Consider the following 17,500-nt stretch of genomic DNA (forward strand, 5'->3'; position numbering starts at 1 on the left):
AATTTACCCCCAGAGAGCCACTGAGAGAAGCCAACGCTGGCATTTGGCAGGCCAGTGCGGTGTGGGCATTCCGTCCACCGTGATCACTGATTATAGTCATTACATCGCAATGGACAGAGACACCACTGGTACCATTTTTCCCCCACATTGCTGCTGTCTGGGGGTGAAGTGATCCTTACAAGAGCGTATGCCCATATGACTACTTAACACAGCCCACACACACACACACACACACACACACACACACACACACACACACACAGACACACAAACACACACACACACACACACACACACACACACACCTCCTTTCCTCCACTACAGCTACAGCTAATGGAAACGCTTGACAAAGGCAAACAGTGTCAAAACAACCATATATGTAAACATATATTTACAGATAGCCCTCAATGGGTGCTACTTCTTCTATGCTAATAACATTCCCCACTTCCTTAAATACCTGCTTGACTGAAGCTCAATGCAACCACCCTGTTATTACCCCACCCTACCTTACTACTACGTCAGTGCTAGCCTACCATTAGGCTACACTTTTACACCTCCTTAGCTACCCTCACCTCCAAACATTAGTAGAGGTGCAGTCCTCCATTCTGGTGTTGTTGATATTTGAAGTCAACACCTAACCCAATACAGCTCCAGACTCAATGCTGATTGGTTGGAATAGTGGGGAAGAGTGCCTCAGTTTTTTCCTCACACATCCCATTCACAGAGTCAGGACAGTCCACAAACACCAGCCTCTCGGAGCTTTTCCACCACACTCTAGTCTAGACAGACAAATTAATATGAGCGGAATTTCCATCCAGTCTAATAATTTAAGGATGGCGCCTTAACAGCTCTACTGGCATTCTGCCCTAGCACTTCTTTACTACATTATGCCCTAGCACTTTTATACATTATGCCCTAGCACTTCTATACATTATGCCCTAGCACTTCTATACATTATGTCCTAGCACTTCTATTCTACATTATGCCCTAGCACTTCTTTACTACATTATGTCCTAGCACTTCTATACATTATGTCCTAGCACTTCTATACTACATTATGTCCTAGCACTTCTTTACTACATTATGCCCTAGCACTTCTATACTACATTATGCCCTTGCACTTCTATACATTATGCCCTAGCACTTCTTTACTACATTATGCCCTAGCACTTCTATACTACATTATGCCCTAGCACTTCTTTACTACATTATGCCCTAGCACTTCTATACTACATTATGCCCTTGCACTTCTATACATTATGCCCTAGCACTTCTATACTACATTATGCCCTAGCACTTCTATACATTATGCCCTAGCACTTCTTTACTACATTATGCCCTAGCACTTCTATACATTATGCCCTAGCACTTCTATACTACATTATGCCCTTGCACTTCTATACATTATGCCCTGGCACTTCTATACATTATGCCCTAGCACTTCTATACTACATTATGCCCTTGCACTTCTATACATTATGCCCTAGCACTTCTATACTACATTATGCCCTAGCACTTCTATACATTATGCCCTAGCACTTCTATACATTATGCCCTAGCACTTCTATACTACATTATGCCCTAGCACTTCTATACATTATGCCCTAGCACCTACCACCTTACTGCTCCTACCTTTACCCTCTCCTCCCCTCCACCCAGATGAGTCTGTCACCACTCTACCCTTTCACTTTGTTTCCTGCAGCTCTAAACTACCTCTCTACTCCTCTCCTCTACTTCATCTCCCATCAGAGCAGGGGGCTGGAATTTACAGTGAACTGAGTCAAAGAGCATCAAATCCAGATTAGTGCTTTGCAGCTCACTGGGCCCTAATGAATTAGAGGGTCAGCTGGTACATGAAAACTGAATTTGGAACACATCAGTGCTTCAGGCAGGTGCACGGCACAGCCTGAATTTGACTCGTTTCCCGTGATGAGAGAGGAGAAAGCCTGCACACGCATGCTCCCTCCGGCAGCTTTTATGGATGAACTGAATTATGCCACTCTTTTTTTTTATTTTTATGTCTCTTTTTTTTGCTGTTGTTGTGAGCGATGAGGAAAAACATTAGGTTAATGGCCCTCACATGGTCCCCTGTGCAACTTAACAAATCCTTCTGAGCCAAGACACAGTGGATGGGGAATGGTTATTATGAAGTATCAATTAATAACAAAGTGATGATATGAAAGGAGGTTCACTTTTCCGTGTCCATGTGGGGGAGGTGGAGGGCAGGCGTTGCTAGGGGCGATAAAGCATTTCCTTGCGCTAAGTGCCAGTCTTTTCTCCTTTCTTGTTTTTTTTTTCTCCCTCTCGCTCACCAGACAAATGGCTTTGTGGTACCACTGCACCTGTCTCTGCCCATGTGTTGCCATGGAGGCGTTCCGGTCGCCATGGCAACCCCCGACGATTAACGGCTTGTGTAGGGCAGGCGCGCAGCAGAATGTTACCCGGCAACCCGGCAACCCTCCCCACTACACCGTCCTCCCTCACGCCACCAATCCCCCTGCCAACCTCCGGAGCAACCGCGGCAGCTGCCGATGGGAAGTAGAGGAATGCAGAGCGAGAGACTGACTGGATACCCCCCCCCCCGCGCCTCCTTCATCTAATCAGCTGAATCCACCATGCTGCTCATTTACGACTGATTACTCGCTTGTGCATTCAATCACACGTACACCTTGAGATTCCTGTGCGCACGTGCAGAGCAGAGGAGAGCCAGTCGGAAAACACGTCTGTTTAAGACGCCAGAAGTGTCTCGCTGCGTGCAGGAACGAATACAAAAAAGCAACAATACCAACTTGCAGACGAATGTGTTTCTCCACATCACAGGCGTCGTGCTTGCCACCTGCACAGGGATCTGAAGGAGTCATAATCACTTTCTTCACGCATAAACAACACGATAAGGAGATTAGATGTGTACTTAAAGTCTCCCTGTGCCACACAGGGTCCTCAGAGAGACTCTCACACATTTGTTCCACCTCCTTGTTCTTTATTGTTGAAAGTGACACTCTCTCCTGCCACTTCTATACTGACCTCACAGCTAAAGGTGGGTGGGGGTGGGTGGCAGTGGAGAGGGGGTTGGGGGTGATGGTGGGGGGAATAACTATGCAGCATGAAGGCTGTAGGGGGACATATTTGGATATGTATGTTGCCAGCCAGTGACATGTCTGCCACACAAATCCCGAGACAACTAAGACACAAGTGGGTGTGAGGAACAGAATTATAATAACAAAGTAATTCCCGTGGCCAGTGGAGTGAGAATAGAGAAGAGGCAAAAAGGGAGCAAGCGAGAGAGAGAGAGAGAGAGGGAGAGAGAGAGGGAGAGAGAGGAGAGGGAGAGAGAGGGAGGGGAGAGAGGGAGAGAGGGAGAGAGAGAGAGGGAGAGAGAGAGAGAGAGGGAGAGGTGGATGGAGGAGAGGAGGAGGTACCGCAGCACTCAGCATGAAGCGTGAATGGAAGGGGATGTGAGCAGAAGGGATGAATGGAAGGAAGTGAGGAGAGAGAGAGAGAGAGAGAGAGAGAGAGATGAAAGGGAGGGATAAACGAGTGGAGCAGCGGGGATGATCATTACCTGTGGTCGCCTGACAGGTTGCGCTGGGGGCGTGGGGGTGTGCTGGAGGAGAGGAGTAAAAATTGGTCTGGCGTCTTCTTCAGCGCCTGGATGAGGTTGTGCCGGTACTCGGGGTCGATGGACCAGAGGGAACCTTTTCCTATGCTCTGTGGGAGACACATAGAAAGGGAAATAGAGATGGGGTAAAAACAGAGAGAGAGAGAGAGAGAGAGAGAGAGAGAGAGAGAGAGGGGAAGGGAGAGAGATTAGCTAAATTCAAATGTTGTTACTGTAAAATGGAAATAAAATCTGCATCCAATCTAGAGGCAACTGACCCAATTGGACACCATCAAACGCTGAACATGTGAAATGGTCTTACAAATTCCAGCATCAAACTAACAAAGTGAGCTAATGATTGATGGAAGCCTCCAGAGGCAAACACGCCCAGGGAAGAAGTGGTCATAAGAATATGATGCACTACTGGATCAGTTCATTCCTCCATGAGTCAGAAATAGACGATTCAGATGTAGAGCACAGGCCCTGGTCCAGACCCATAGTCAAACTGTATTAACTTAGATTTGCCATGCCCGGTGTACTCGCATGCAGAGAAGCAGAATAGTATTTAACAGCAGTGCCCATATCTGACAGCCTGACAGCCGTCATCATTCACATCTGACATAAGTACAGTGGCTCCCATTTGGCTCCCTTCAATCTCTGTTTTTACTGCTACCACAAGTAAAAAGAATGTCAGTGTGACTTTTGTGAGGAAGCTTACACATAGCCTTAGGTTTCTCTTGCCAGCAATATTACTGTAGCATTGGATATTTTAATGTTGTTTTTGTTGTGTTTGATGGACGGGATAAAAATAAACATATTTAGAAAAGGCAACACAGACAGAGTACTACTGGAGAGGCTCCTTGGCATCCACCACCCACCCAAACACGTGTAGCTCTGTCAGAAAATCAAAGGTGAAAGGCTAGGAGAAGAAGAGATTAGCAAACTGTTATCTCCTCAGTACCCAGTTAATATTTCCTCCTCAAGATCAGTCAAGCACCTTATGAAGACAGTGGAACCTCTTTAACTTGCGTACTCCGAAGGCACTGTGGGCACTTTATTTTTAGATCAAAGGAGCCACCCCACCTAATTAAGCTGTCGGCTCTCCATCAGAAGCCCACAGAAACATTACTTCAGCTTACCAACCCCCCAGCCCCCTGCCCCACCCCCAACACACACATACTCCAACCACCACCACCAAAAAATGAAAAACAGGCATCTCAAACAGGCTGTGAAATTCAATACTTCTGTGCTTTGATCTCGGCTGTCAAATGAGGTGTGGAATATGGGCGCAGCGCGACAGATAAAGCGGTGGTGCGTGGTGACGAGTCCTCTGACGGTCCGCACGCTACCGCGTAGGCATGGCCAGTCAACGGCTCAGTGTGAGGCTCGTTTGATAACACAGACGTTAATGAGAGGAGTTAACAATGCCATCTCAATGCAGCGCAACTCAACTACGCAATCTGACTCTATTTTCTGGCAGATATATACATGTGCAAATCCGCCTGTGGGAGTATGTCTGCTTGTCTGTGTGCTTAAGACGAACGTGTGTATGTGTGTGTGTGTGTGAGAGAGAGAGAGAGAGAGAGAGAGAGAGAGAGAAGAGAGAGAGAATATAAGTTAATGTGTGTCTGTGTGCACTTAAATTAAAGTGTCAGCATGTAGGTGCATAGGTGTGAGTGTGTGTGTGTGTGTGTGTGTGTGTATGTGTGTGTGTGTGTGTGTGTGTGCGCGCGTGTGTGCGTGCGTGTGTGAGTGTGTGTGTGTGTGTGTGTGTGTGTGTTTGTGTGTGTGTGTGTGTGCGTGTGTGTGTGCGTGTGTGTATGTAAATTGGTGTCTGCTGTGTACCAAACTGGGCATGTGTGTGCGTGCATTGTGTGCGGGCAGTGCGCTCCCCGCCGCGTGTAATATTCCAGAGCGCCAGTGTCCAGCGGGAGCCCCTATTACCGCGGTGGTGCGCTCCCCCCATCACACACAAGCCCCAGTGTCTGCCTCCACTACCAGGCCCCACCAGGCCACCGTTCGCATTCCACCTCTGCAGAGATGACCCCTGCCGGCCCAGATTTTGCCCCACGCTGGGAGCCACAAGCGCGGCCGCGCCATCTGCCGCGCCATTCCCATCTGGCGCTGCCCAAGGAACATTGTCACATCCCCTCCACCTCCGTCAATGCCATCCCCCACCCCACCCCACCTCCACCCGCAGAAGCTGGAGCATCAGTGGTCGTGGTCGTTCGATGAGCAAATCAGGGGAGACGGAGGAGAGGCAAGGAGGAGGAGGAGGACCTGCACCTGGATTACATCCGTCTCCTTGGCAACAAGAGCGACTGAGAGTGTTGTGTCTCCTCTGTGTGTGTGTGTGTGTGTGTGTGTGTGTGTGTGTGTGTGTGTTGTCAGTGAATGTGCATTTGTATGCCTGTGTGTGTGTGGTGAGATGTGCATTTGTGAGTTTGAGTAAGTGTGTGTAGAGGTGTATGTTTTTGAAGTGAATATGCATATGGGTCCTTGTGTGAGTCTGTCTGTGTATGTAAAAGAGGATTCTAGTGTGTGCGTGTGTGTGTGTGTTTAAGCATGTCCTGTCTTGTCCTCAGGCATGTGTATTTGACTCAGTTGTGGTGGAGAGCAAAAGGACTAGGCAGTCCCATACCCTCCACCCATACAGAGGAGGACTATGAGGTACAGTCCCTCTCTCTCTCCCTCTCTCCCTCTCTCTGTCTCTCTCTCTCTCTCTCTCTCTCTCTGTCTCGGCTTCATGACAGCTGATTTAGCTAATCCCCTCCCGTGCCGAGCGGCGCGATCGGCTGTGTTCTCCAGACGCGCGCTAAACGCCGTGAAATGGGCGACTGTCTCTGCGACACTGGAGGCTTCCTCCGCGGCTCCCGTGAGCGGCTCCCCCATCTGTGCTCCATCATGTTAAAGGCTCCCACTCAGGCCCATTCACCCACTCAACAACAACAACAACAACAACAACAACAACAACAACAACAACAGTCATGGAGCGTAAGATCCAACACAGACAACGCGCCAAAAGAGAGATAGAGAGGGAGAAAGTGAGAGGGTAAAAAGAGAGAAAAAAGAGACAGGGAAAGAGGTACGGACTGAGAAAGTGGGAGAGAGTGCCAGCAAACGAGGAAAAGAAAAGGAGAGAAAGAAAGAGGGAGACAGAGAGAGAAAACAGAAAGAGACAGAGAGAGAAAGAGAAAGGGGGAGGGAGAGGATAGAGGTAGAGAGAGAGATTAAGCATCATTCATTCCCTAAAGAAGCGTGGACTGAGAGGACAGCAGGGTGCCTGTTTCACCAATTAGGCAGCGGCTGGCAGCTCACCTGCTGCATTGTGAAGAGCCGGCGCTCGCATGCATTGTCCCTGCGTTCTAAATCGAGAGGGTTATTGTCTTTGCTCTTTATTTATATTCCTCCGCAGCCAGGCTGGGCTGTCGACTAAACTCCTCAAGCTTCAAGAGGCAGACATTCTTTTTCTCCCTGCTCTTTTCTTTTGTGCGGGGACTTTCTGGCAAGGCGAGTAGCCAGGCATAGCTGAATAGCTTACAATATCCACCCTATAAAGAGAACATGGTTTCCTTGCATTGTGCTGGTGTGTGAGAATCTGACAGAGCCTTCATAGAGGCTGTTAGTGGGAAATGGTAATGATTTGTTGCTGTAGCCAGTCAATGGACGGTAAGCAGTCAACATAATGTCAAAAGGGTTCTTCATCAGGGAAAATATGGCTCTCTGATGGATAGTTTTCTGTGGATCTGTCGAGGAGATTTTAGCATGTTAGCTGTCTAAACGTTAAACTTCAGATGGTCTCCAGACTCTGAAGGGCCGGGATCACACCAGCTGTTGGGGAAAAAAAGACTTCTTGGAAAGTGCAGAACAAATAGAATGGCAATGTAGACAAAGACTTTGGGAGGAAAAAAAGACTTGAGACAGAGAGAGAGCGAGAGAGACTTAAAAAAAGCTTAAGCTGATTTCACTCCCGTCCTCGAAAACAGAGCTGTGCTTTTTGTTTAACATCTGGTTCCCTTGTTACATAAAAGCAGACTGAGAGTTGTTATATGGGCCGGCTGTAGCTGCCCCTGCATACCACCATAACCACTGATCTCCCCTGGGTGCCCAACCTCTCTCAAACAATGTCAACGCTAGCCGACAGCTAATGGATCTGCTAAAATACTTGGCTGCTGGAGATCTTCCATTGTTTTAGCCAAAGCCTAAATGACACTGGTGTTCTTTTTTTCCATCTTAGATCTGCAATGCATTTGAAAATATTTTTGTGACGTGACGTGTGTGTTTATCAGAGGCACAGGGGCAGAGGGCAGTGAGGCTTAGCCTATCATATTGTGCTGCGAGAATCCTGTTTGCAAACAATGAGAGGCCATTTCTGTTTCCTTTTTTTGTATGTGTGTGTGTGTGGTGTGTGTGTGTGTGTGTGTGTTTGTCTTTCACACACACACACTCTCTCTTGTTTTCCCTTTCTTTTCACAAGCTTACACACACACACAAACACACAGAGGCAGAGAGAGAAAGAGAGAGAGAGAGAGGAAAATAGATAGCATTCATTAAGCAAAGCCTACCCTACACAATCAGGACTAACCTCAGTGAGCTTTGGTGTGTGCCAGGACGTGACCTAGAAATACACTCACTGGAACAAATGGGGCATTGTCATAATAACGTCCACATCTGTAACCTGATGGAACGATGATTTAGTGTGTTTACCATTAAAACAGCCATTTCCTCCAAGCCCATCCAAAGAGAGACTAAGGCCAGAGTACTTGAATTGGAGACATTGATTTTAACCAGTTTGGCATTACAAACTTTGTACTCATTTTTCAGCACATGGAGGGGTGCCCTCTGAAATAAAAATCTGCAGAGTGAAAATGATGGTGTAGATTTCTAGGTGCACTGGGAGAAAATTGGTAGCAGACAGAACTGTCTCTCATGGATACAGTTTGCTGCTTAATCTCTTCGATATTCTTACAACTGTTGGCAAATATGCCCTAGTGCAATGATGAGAGACGAGGTATTCGTTTCACCTTGACATTTTACACAAACCAGAAAGCAATTTGTTCAACCTGCCTTGTGAAGCACTCTTTATTTTTCTCATCACACACCCCAAGCGCACACACACCCACACACACACACACACACCCACACACACACACACACACACACACGCACACCCTGACACAGATAGTGCTCACGCAGCAACACAGCCAAATCAGTTTTCCTGTTGCTACAGCAACTGCATACTTTTCATGTCAACTGCAACCTAGTTACTATGGAGATATGTATACAAGGCAAACTCTTTGCAGTCATAGCCTAGATCCAGATGACACAGCCGTGAGAGAGTCAGAACACTGAGACAGGTACACACACACACACACACACACACACACACACACACACACACAACTGCACACACATTTAAGCACACATAATCTCACGCACACGGAACACTGATCATACTTGTTGTTTATCCTGTGTCTGCTTCGTTGTCATGGTATTTCATGTCGTGAGTTCAAAGTCAAGTTTTGATCTCTACAAAGGATATGATTGCAGTGTGCTAAAGAGGTGACTTACATAACCAGATCACAAGTGGTAAAATGTCGAGAGGCAAAAAGACTCCAAACACGGGCAATTAAAGCACAGATGATGACAAAAATCAGGCTTGATGAAAAAACAGCAACTTTGATCAGAGCTCTCCATAGCCAGAATTTAGTCATGTACTTGAAGTTGTGTGCTTTAGTGCATTACTATGACTTTGAATTGTAAATGCAAGTTTTGAGGGGGTGGCTAAATCAAAACAGCTTAATACTGTATGTACAACACAGTGAGTCAATGTGACTTTAGAGAAATTCCTCTGAGATGTTAAAATCATCCTCCCACGTAGGCAGCGAGGGAAGTGCTTTTAATTGAAAGACGTGGAGCCCGGCAGAAGGTCCATTAACTATTCATGTGGAACACTTTTGAGACGCTAATAGATAAAAGTGTACATTCATCCAAAAGGAAAACACAGTGGAATAACAAACGGATCTCTTGAACTAAAAGGAGCAGAGAACTCCCCTTGCATTGGGGGCGGGGGGACACTGACATGGTCAACATGACTGGACTCACCTGACTGCGATCCTTATCCACCTTCTTGAAGCACTTGTTGAGCGAGAGGTTGTGGCGCACCGAGTTCTTCCAGCCCGTGGGGGCGCTGGCGAAGTAGGGGAAGTGCTCCAGGATCCAGCCGTAGATGTCCTTGACGGGCAGCCGCTTGTTGGGCGCGTCCTCGATGGCCATGAAGATGAGGCAGCTGAATGAGTACGGTGGCTTGCGGTTGGGCCCCGCCGAGAGGTCGTACGGCCCGGCTTCGGACGGCTCTGGCGACGAGGACGGCGAGGAGCGGTGGGACGGGTCCCGGGCGGCGCCCCCACGACCAGCACCACCACCTCCTCCGCCGCCTCCTCCTCCTCCGCCAACGCTCCCGCCAGAGCCGCCGCCGTCCTGGACAGGGCTGACGCTGCGCAGGCCCGGGTGGCCCAGGCTGGTCAGCAGGTCGCTGGTCTCGTGCAGCCAGCTCAGGCTGGTCAGCTCCTCGTCCTCGGCGCGGCTCAGCGAGGCCGACAGCGAGAGCGACAGGTCGGCCGCCTCGCCGTCGGGGTACAGCTGGCTCAGCCCGCGGGCCACGCTGCCGCTACTCGGGCCCTCCGCTTTCTTGCCCGGCGGCATGATAGGACCCATCCAGCCCAAGGCTCCTGTCGGCAGAGGATGGACAGGGGTCAACAGGTGGGCAGGAAGGAAAATGTATGTGCCTGATCACAAGGTAAAATGTCGAGAGGCAAAAAGAATCCAAACACGGGCAATTAAAGCACAGATGATGACAAAAATCAGGGTTGATGAAAAAACAGCAACTTTGATCAGAGCTCTCCATAGCCAGAATTTAGTCATGTACTTTAAGTTTTGTGCTTTAGTGCATTACTATGACTTTGAATTGTAAATGCAAGTTTTGAAGGGGGGGGGGGTGGCCTGAAGTAATCGTTAAGCATAATTATCCCTTTTCAAATATAATTGGTTTTGTTCACGCCTGAATTCCAACCCAGTGCCTTAGAACTTTCACGTTGGTAGCATGGAACATACAGTACTTTGCATGTACTCTTTTGTAGATAGCTTCATTGATTGCACATTAAAAGAAGTCAGGTAAACAGATTGATTCCCAAGACAGACTGATACACACCACATGTGTGTATGCCTATACCTGTTCATGTATACTGTAGCTATGTTTGCCTGAAAGCATAGAGCTTCCAATTGAAGAGTACCAAACACCTTTGAGAAATATGTTAGTAACATGATGCATATGTTTGCATACATACTGCCATTGACTGCACATAAAAAGAAGCAAGGTGTCTTCAATACATGGACACTTTAGAAGGATCAACCTTGCTTGATTTCTAAAGCCCTCTTACAAGCTGCCAGGTGTTGCAACAATGATCTCAGCATCCAGCAATGTTTCGTTTCCACTTAATACCTTTTTGTTTGTCTTGTTGGACAAGATTTTCACATGGTCCAATAAGCTGGTAGCTGATGCCAATGTAAACTCTTTGTGCCAGAGATCATCAACACACAGCTCACTCCGCAACAAAACTCACGGAACATGTGAGGAGAGTTAAAGGTCACTCAACATGGCACTGATCTTGGATCCTACCCAGAGATATTTTTCAGTCATACGATATAGCTTTTCTGGCTTTAAAAGAGATCTATGAAAAGCCTGTGTCTCCATTCCAAACATGGGTATTACACGGCAATATTAGGCCTGTGTCATGTTACATGTCCAACTACAAGGTCAAAGAATCTCAGGGCATGTTCTCATTTTACAATAGATGCACTATGTACACCCTATACCCTATATAGCCTGTCAGCTTCTGTTGTTTCTCCATGACACTCTGTAAGCTATACACACAGAGACATCTCATACATAAACACATAAACACATACACACACACACACACACACACACACACCAAAAACTGCATCAAAATGGCTACCCCTGTGCCCCCATCCGTTGTGGAATGTGTCGTTTGCCAGAGGGTTGGATCACAGAGGGGGTCTGACTGGCCTATCTGAAGATTCTTATCTAAATAATCGTACACCACTAAAGTCACAGTGGGTAATCTCTCCCCCAAAGCTCTTCTGCCAATGATCGACACACCAGAGTTACTCACTCACATCCAACACAGACATACACTCACAACCAAATAGACTCACTCACAAACACACACATACGCATACATATACATATGCAACCACTCATTCCAGCACATACCTACCATACCAAACATGTGCACACACACACACATAACCTCCATATGCACCCTAAATATGCATATGCATACATTTGCATTCATACAACCCCCCGTACATACACACAAACACAAGCACACAAACACAAGCACACACACACAAGCACACACACACACACACACACACACACACACACACACACACACACACACACAAACACATACACGGCTAGAGACACTTAACATCTGGAGAGCAGATCCCCGGAGGTCAGTGGAAACTAGGTGGGGTTTACGAGTGAGATTATGCCTGGGTGTACCTCTGGGATAATTATACACACACAACCACAGACCAAGAGACACAGACACTAGATTCTCTGCAACTCACACAACCACAGACCGAGAGAAACACAGACACCAGATTCTCTGCGGCTCACATTCAAACCCCCCACTGTCTGGCAAGGGTATTTTCACGTTTTATATCCACGGATTTGTACAGGCTATCAACACTGTTGTACATTATTTTTGAAGACATTTTGACATCTTATTTTCAGGTGGACAAATTATTCCCACACATTGTAACAACAATTTCTATAAATGTCCCATCATTGACTTATTTTGAATAATAGAGAACTTTTTTGCCAATGCAAAATGTCATTTCTATTATTCAACATCCAGAGCTGTAGCTGCATGACTATTTTCTCCACAAGCCTCTGTGGATTTTAAAAGCTGTACATTCTTATACAAATTCACGTCAATTACCTTAAAATAATAAATGTCGTGCCAACCTCAAGATATACCATCGACAAAGAACCTTTGTTCCGTGCATCTCCCACAGAGAGTACATGCCTAATTAACAAGCACAAGTGTCGGAAATAATAGCACAATAAATTGACAGTGACTGTAATGTATTCAAATTGCCTGATGATAGATTACGCACTATAACGCTGAAAATAGAAATCCCCCCGTAAACAAATTGACGGCAAGAGCAGAGGGAGGCGATAGACAAAGTCATCACTCAAGGTGTGCTGGGAAATGGGAAGGGTAACTGTGCAATGCGATTCCCATCGGCAGTGCGGCTGAGCACACGTCCCGGGCTTTACTTGTTATGTTTCCATGGTGGCACTGCCATGAAACATTACGCCTGACAGAAAAGGCCTGGCTAATTTTACTGTTGCTATGATGACCAAACTTCTCAAGGTAAGGGGCCTATCGGAACCATCAGTGTGACACACCTATCACACACCTTTACGCTCTTTTTATGAGAACCCCCACCCTCCCCAATCAGCCCCCCCAAGCAACTGAACCCTCAGGGAAGCTCATACAAATGGAATGATGGGTTCAGCTTAAGTCCAGAACAAATCACTTTTCAGCGGGGGGGGGTGCACGCTAAATGATTCTCATCGTGTTTCATGTGCCGAGAGCAACTTCTCAAGTGCGCGGCCCAAACACAGGAGCAGGCGAGGAAGACTAGGCAGGCCCAGTGGAGAGACAGATGAATTGTGTGATGTCATCTCATTCCATTCTGCCAGCCTCAACCCCCCCACCCCGTCTATGCCACCCCCTCCCCGTGTGCCCACAAACCACTCCGTTCACTCCAATGACACGCTGCTCCTTGTGACCGGAGGAAAGCACTTCCCAACTGCCCCCTCAACTGCCTCTTCAGGAAAGAGCCTTCTGTTTTTGCTTTTGTGCGAGTCATTGTACCTTCAGCAGGAAAAGAAATAACTAAAGAAAAGGACTAAAAATATCTCCTCTCATCCACTACAGCCCATTCATCTTTTCATAGAAACGCATCAAAACTTCAGGGTGAGAGACAGTGAAAGGAGAATAAATAGAGAAGAGATTGTTCAGCTGGAGAGTTTCTCTCCCTCTCTCTCCCTCCCCCCTTCTCTCCCTATCTCTCTCCCTCTCTCTCTATCTCTCTCTCTCTCTATCTCTCTCCATTTCATCAAACAGGCAAAGTGAATCTGGGGTTCTGATAGCTGAGAGGCGACCTTTGTCACTCTCCTAGAGGCTTGATGTATTGAAACGGAGAGGTCCAACAGGAATAATAAACCTCTCTGTTTGTGTATGTGCATCTGTGAGTGTGTGTATGCATGTGTGTCAACATGGATGTGGAAAAAATTGTCATTTCTTTTACATCCATGCACCCCTTAACCCCAACCCACCGCTCACTCTGTTTTTCAAAGGGAGTCGAGTTAGGTTTCCATTTTCTGCGTTCCCATGACAACAGTGTTAGGGGTAGACGAGGGCAACATACATAAGCCTAACCAATCGAGTGGCTTGTCTGCACTGCAAAGCACAGCGTGGCACACAGTGCACAACCAACTCCCCTGCACCACACAGTCCGTGAGCTATGACACAGAGGTCGTAGGTCGTCATTTCTCCGGGGGGGGGCTCCTCCCTCACCGACCCTGTCTCAAGACTCACAATGACATGAGGGATAGAGCCACTTCCCACTTCCCACTCCACTCATGGACAAAAAGATCAGTGGACTGTGAAGTAAGTGGCTTTTACCAAGAGCTGCTGATGAACTGAGCCTCACTTCTCACGGCTGGGAAATCCTTCACAGTCAAGCGGCGATCTGTGATAGGAGGCAAGGGAGACCCTGCTGCAAGGCAGGATGGAGTTCACCACTGAAAGCCTTTTCTGGGATTGTGTTTAAATTGTTCTGATTGCATCATCCAAGTTCTGCACCGATGCTGTTTTTTTTTGCTGCTTGTGGTTCTCTCACTCTCCAACTCCTTGCCCCATGACCCTGTAAGCCTTTCTTCCTCCTCTCTTGCCCTCTCTTGCCCTCCATCCTTTTGCCTCTCTCTTCCTCTCTTTCTCTCTCTCCTCCATGTCTTTCCATCTCCACTCAGTGAAGATGACCTGAGTGTGTTGAGTATGTGTGCAAAGCCTGCTCCCCACTCACAGAGGTCAGTTTGAGCAACACCCCCCCCCCCCCACACACACACACACACACCTCCCTCCCATCCCCACCTTGAACAGGCTAATGCTGTGAGCAGCACTGGCCCCAAGCGACTCGGCTCCTACTGGTTGCTCTCTCAAACCAGCCTACCCTCCACCAGTCCACACACCATAGTCACACACACACACACACACACACACACACACACACACACACACACACACACTCCACACACACACACACACACATACATACATACACACACACACACAACACACACATACACATACACACACACACACACATACATACACACCACACACACACACACACACACACACACACACACACACACACACACACACACACACACACACACACATACACACACACACACACACACACACACACACACACACACATACATACACACACACATACATACATACACACCACACATACATACACATACACACACACACACACACACACACACACACACATACACACACACACACACATACATACACACACACCACACACATACATACACACACACACACACACACACATACACACACACACCACTGCCCTCCTTTGCTGCAGCAAGACTGACGCGTTGGAGCAGCGCTTTCACAGAGGCAAGGTCACAGAAAATGCCTTGACCCCCTCCATTTCAAGACCCCTAATAATCCCTTTGACATCGATGAGATGCACTTCCCCTTGTGAAGTAAGTACACACCACCTTCTCCAGAAAGCCTTCGGCATTTGGAGGAGGAGGAGGAGACAGTCTGGCCATTTGAAGGCGAGCGTCCAGCCACTTGGGCGCATGCATGTCAGTGTGTGTGTGAGAAGAACAGTGAGCGTGTGGCAGCCGCGGATGTCTCGTCACTGCCTCCGGGGGCTGGTCCACTTATCTTGGGCAAACAGTAGCACGGGCCTCCCGCCACCGGCCCCGAGTTTGTCCCCGCTGATAATGCCATGGCAACAATAGCGCCGCTTCAGTGCTCAGTCCCCCCCTCCGCTCCACGCACTCGTTTCCCCCCTGTTTGGCACGCCAGCGACTGCCAGCCAGCAAGTTCGGTTGAGAGAGAGGAAGCGAGTGGACACAGAGCGAGTGCCTGGTGGCGTTCCAGCAAAACCAGGGGGAAAAAAAGAGAGAGAGAGAGAAAGAGGGAAAAAAGAGAGAGAGAGAAAGAGGGAAAAAAAGAAAAAAAGACAAGACAAATGCTCAGCGAACCACCAGCAGACACTGCACAGGTGCCAAAAAAACACACAGATCCGGCTAATCCTGACAAAGTGTGTGTGTGTGTGTGTGTGTGTGTGTGTGTGTGTGTGTGTGTGTGTGTGTGTGTGTGTGTGTGTGTGTGTGGGGATGGGGTTCAGGCTCTGAACTTCAAAAGAACACTCTCTTAAATCCCTCTCTCTCTCTCTCTCTCTTCTTGTTAGTTTCCTTTTGACTTTAATGCAAAAATGGCAAACATTATGGATGACATTGCTCCATTACAATTCAAGAAAGTTAAGGACAAACAGAAAGCACCATGGAGGCAAAATCCAGCAGTTAAACTTCTAAAAAAGAGAGTGTAGGAAGACTGAAAGAAAATGGCGTAAATACAAACTTCAGATCCACTATGAAATCCATAAAGAGATGCTCCGCACATATAACTCTGAAATATGCAAAGCAAGACAGTCTTTCTTTTCTAACATTATCAATAGAAGTTCAAATAACACTTTATTCTATTTTCAACTGTTGATAAGTTAACAAATCCCCCTCACAATTAGCACCTGAACTTCTCTCAACTAATAAATGCAATGAGTTTTCATCTTTTTTAAAGGTAAAATTGACAAAATCAGACTCAACATATCTGCTCAATTACAAATTCAACAACCTGAACTTCCAGCAACAAACAGAGGGAAACTAAACTTGATGTCAGAGTTCAGCTTGATAGACTACTTAAACACTTGAAAAAACGGTACAGAATCTCAGCCCTTCCACATGTGTCTTAGACACTCTGCCTACCAATTTCTTCAAAACTGTTTTTCACCTCATATATGGATGTCCTTCAAATTGTAAATGTATCATTGCTGTCTGGCACTTTTCCTAAGTCACTGAAAACAGCTGTTGTAAAGCCACTTCTCAAGAAGAATAACCTGGATGCCTCCATGCTAAACAATTACAGGCCCATATCCAATCTACCTTTTATTGGCAAAATTATTGAAAAGTAGTCTTTAATCAATTAACCACCTTCCTAACATCAAATGGGTATTTTGATTACTTTCAGTCTGGTTTTCGGGCAAATCACAGCACTGAAACAGCTCTCATTAAAGTTTCCAATGACATACTCAACACAGATTCAGGTAAAACATCAGTCCTAGTGCTACTGGACCTTAGTGCAGCATTTGACACTGTTGATCACAATATTTTACTACACAGACTAGAACACTGGGTTGGATTTACAGGCATAGTTATCAGCTGGCTAAAATCATATCTACAAGAAAGGAGCTTCTTTGTTGCCATCGAAACTGTACCTCAACACCAACGCCTTGACCTGTGGTGTTCCCCAGGGTCGATCTTGGGGCCACTATTATTCAACCTCTATATGCTCCCACTTGGACAAATCATTCAAAATAATTTGATTTCATATCATAGCTATGCAGATGACACACAAATTTACTTAGCTCTATCACCAAACAACTATGGTCCTCTTGAATCTA

The 17,500-nt window shown here is 47.0% G+C and overlaps 1 protein-coding gene across 1 annotated transcript in view; it reads right to left on the minus strand.

The window, feature by feature from the left end:
• Positions 1–17,500, minus strand: part of ches1 (checkpoint suppressor 1) — a 32,959-nt gene that overhangs the window by 8,166 nt on the left and 7,293 nt on the right. Inside the window, exons 2-3 of the mRNA XM_048250119.1 lie at positions 9,704–10,329; positions 3,563–3,708 (exon numbers count right to left, since the gene is read on the minus strand). Coding sequence (XP_048106076.1) covers positions 3,563–3,708; positions 9,704–10,329 — 772 coding nt within the window. The remainder of the gene's footprint in view (positions 1–3,562; positions 3,709–9,703; positions 10,330–17,500) is intronic.

The sequence above is a fragment of the Alosa alosa genome, chromosome 8, assembly GCF_017589495.1.
Source record: "Alosa alosa isolate M-15738 ecotype Scorff River chromosome 8, AALO_Geno_1.1, whole genome shotgun sequence".
NCBI classification, from domain to species: Eukaryota; Metazoa; Chordata; class Actinopteri; order Clupeiformes; family Clupeidae; genus Alosa; species Alosa alosa.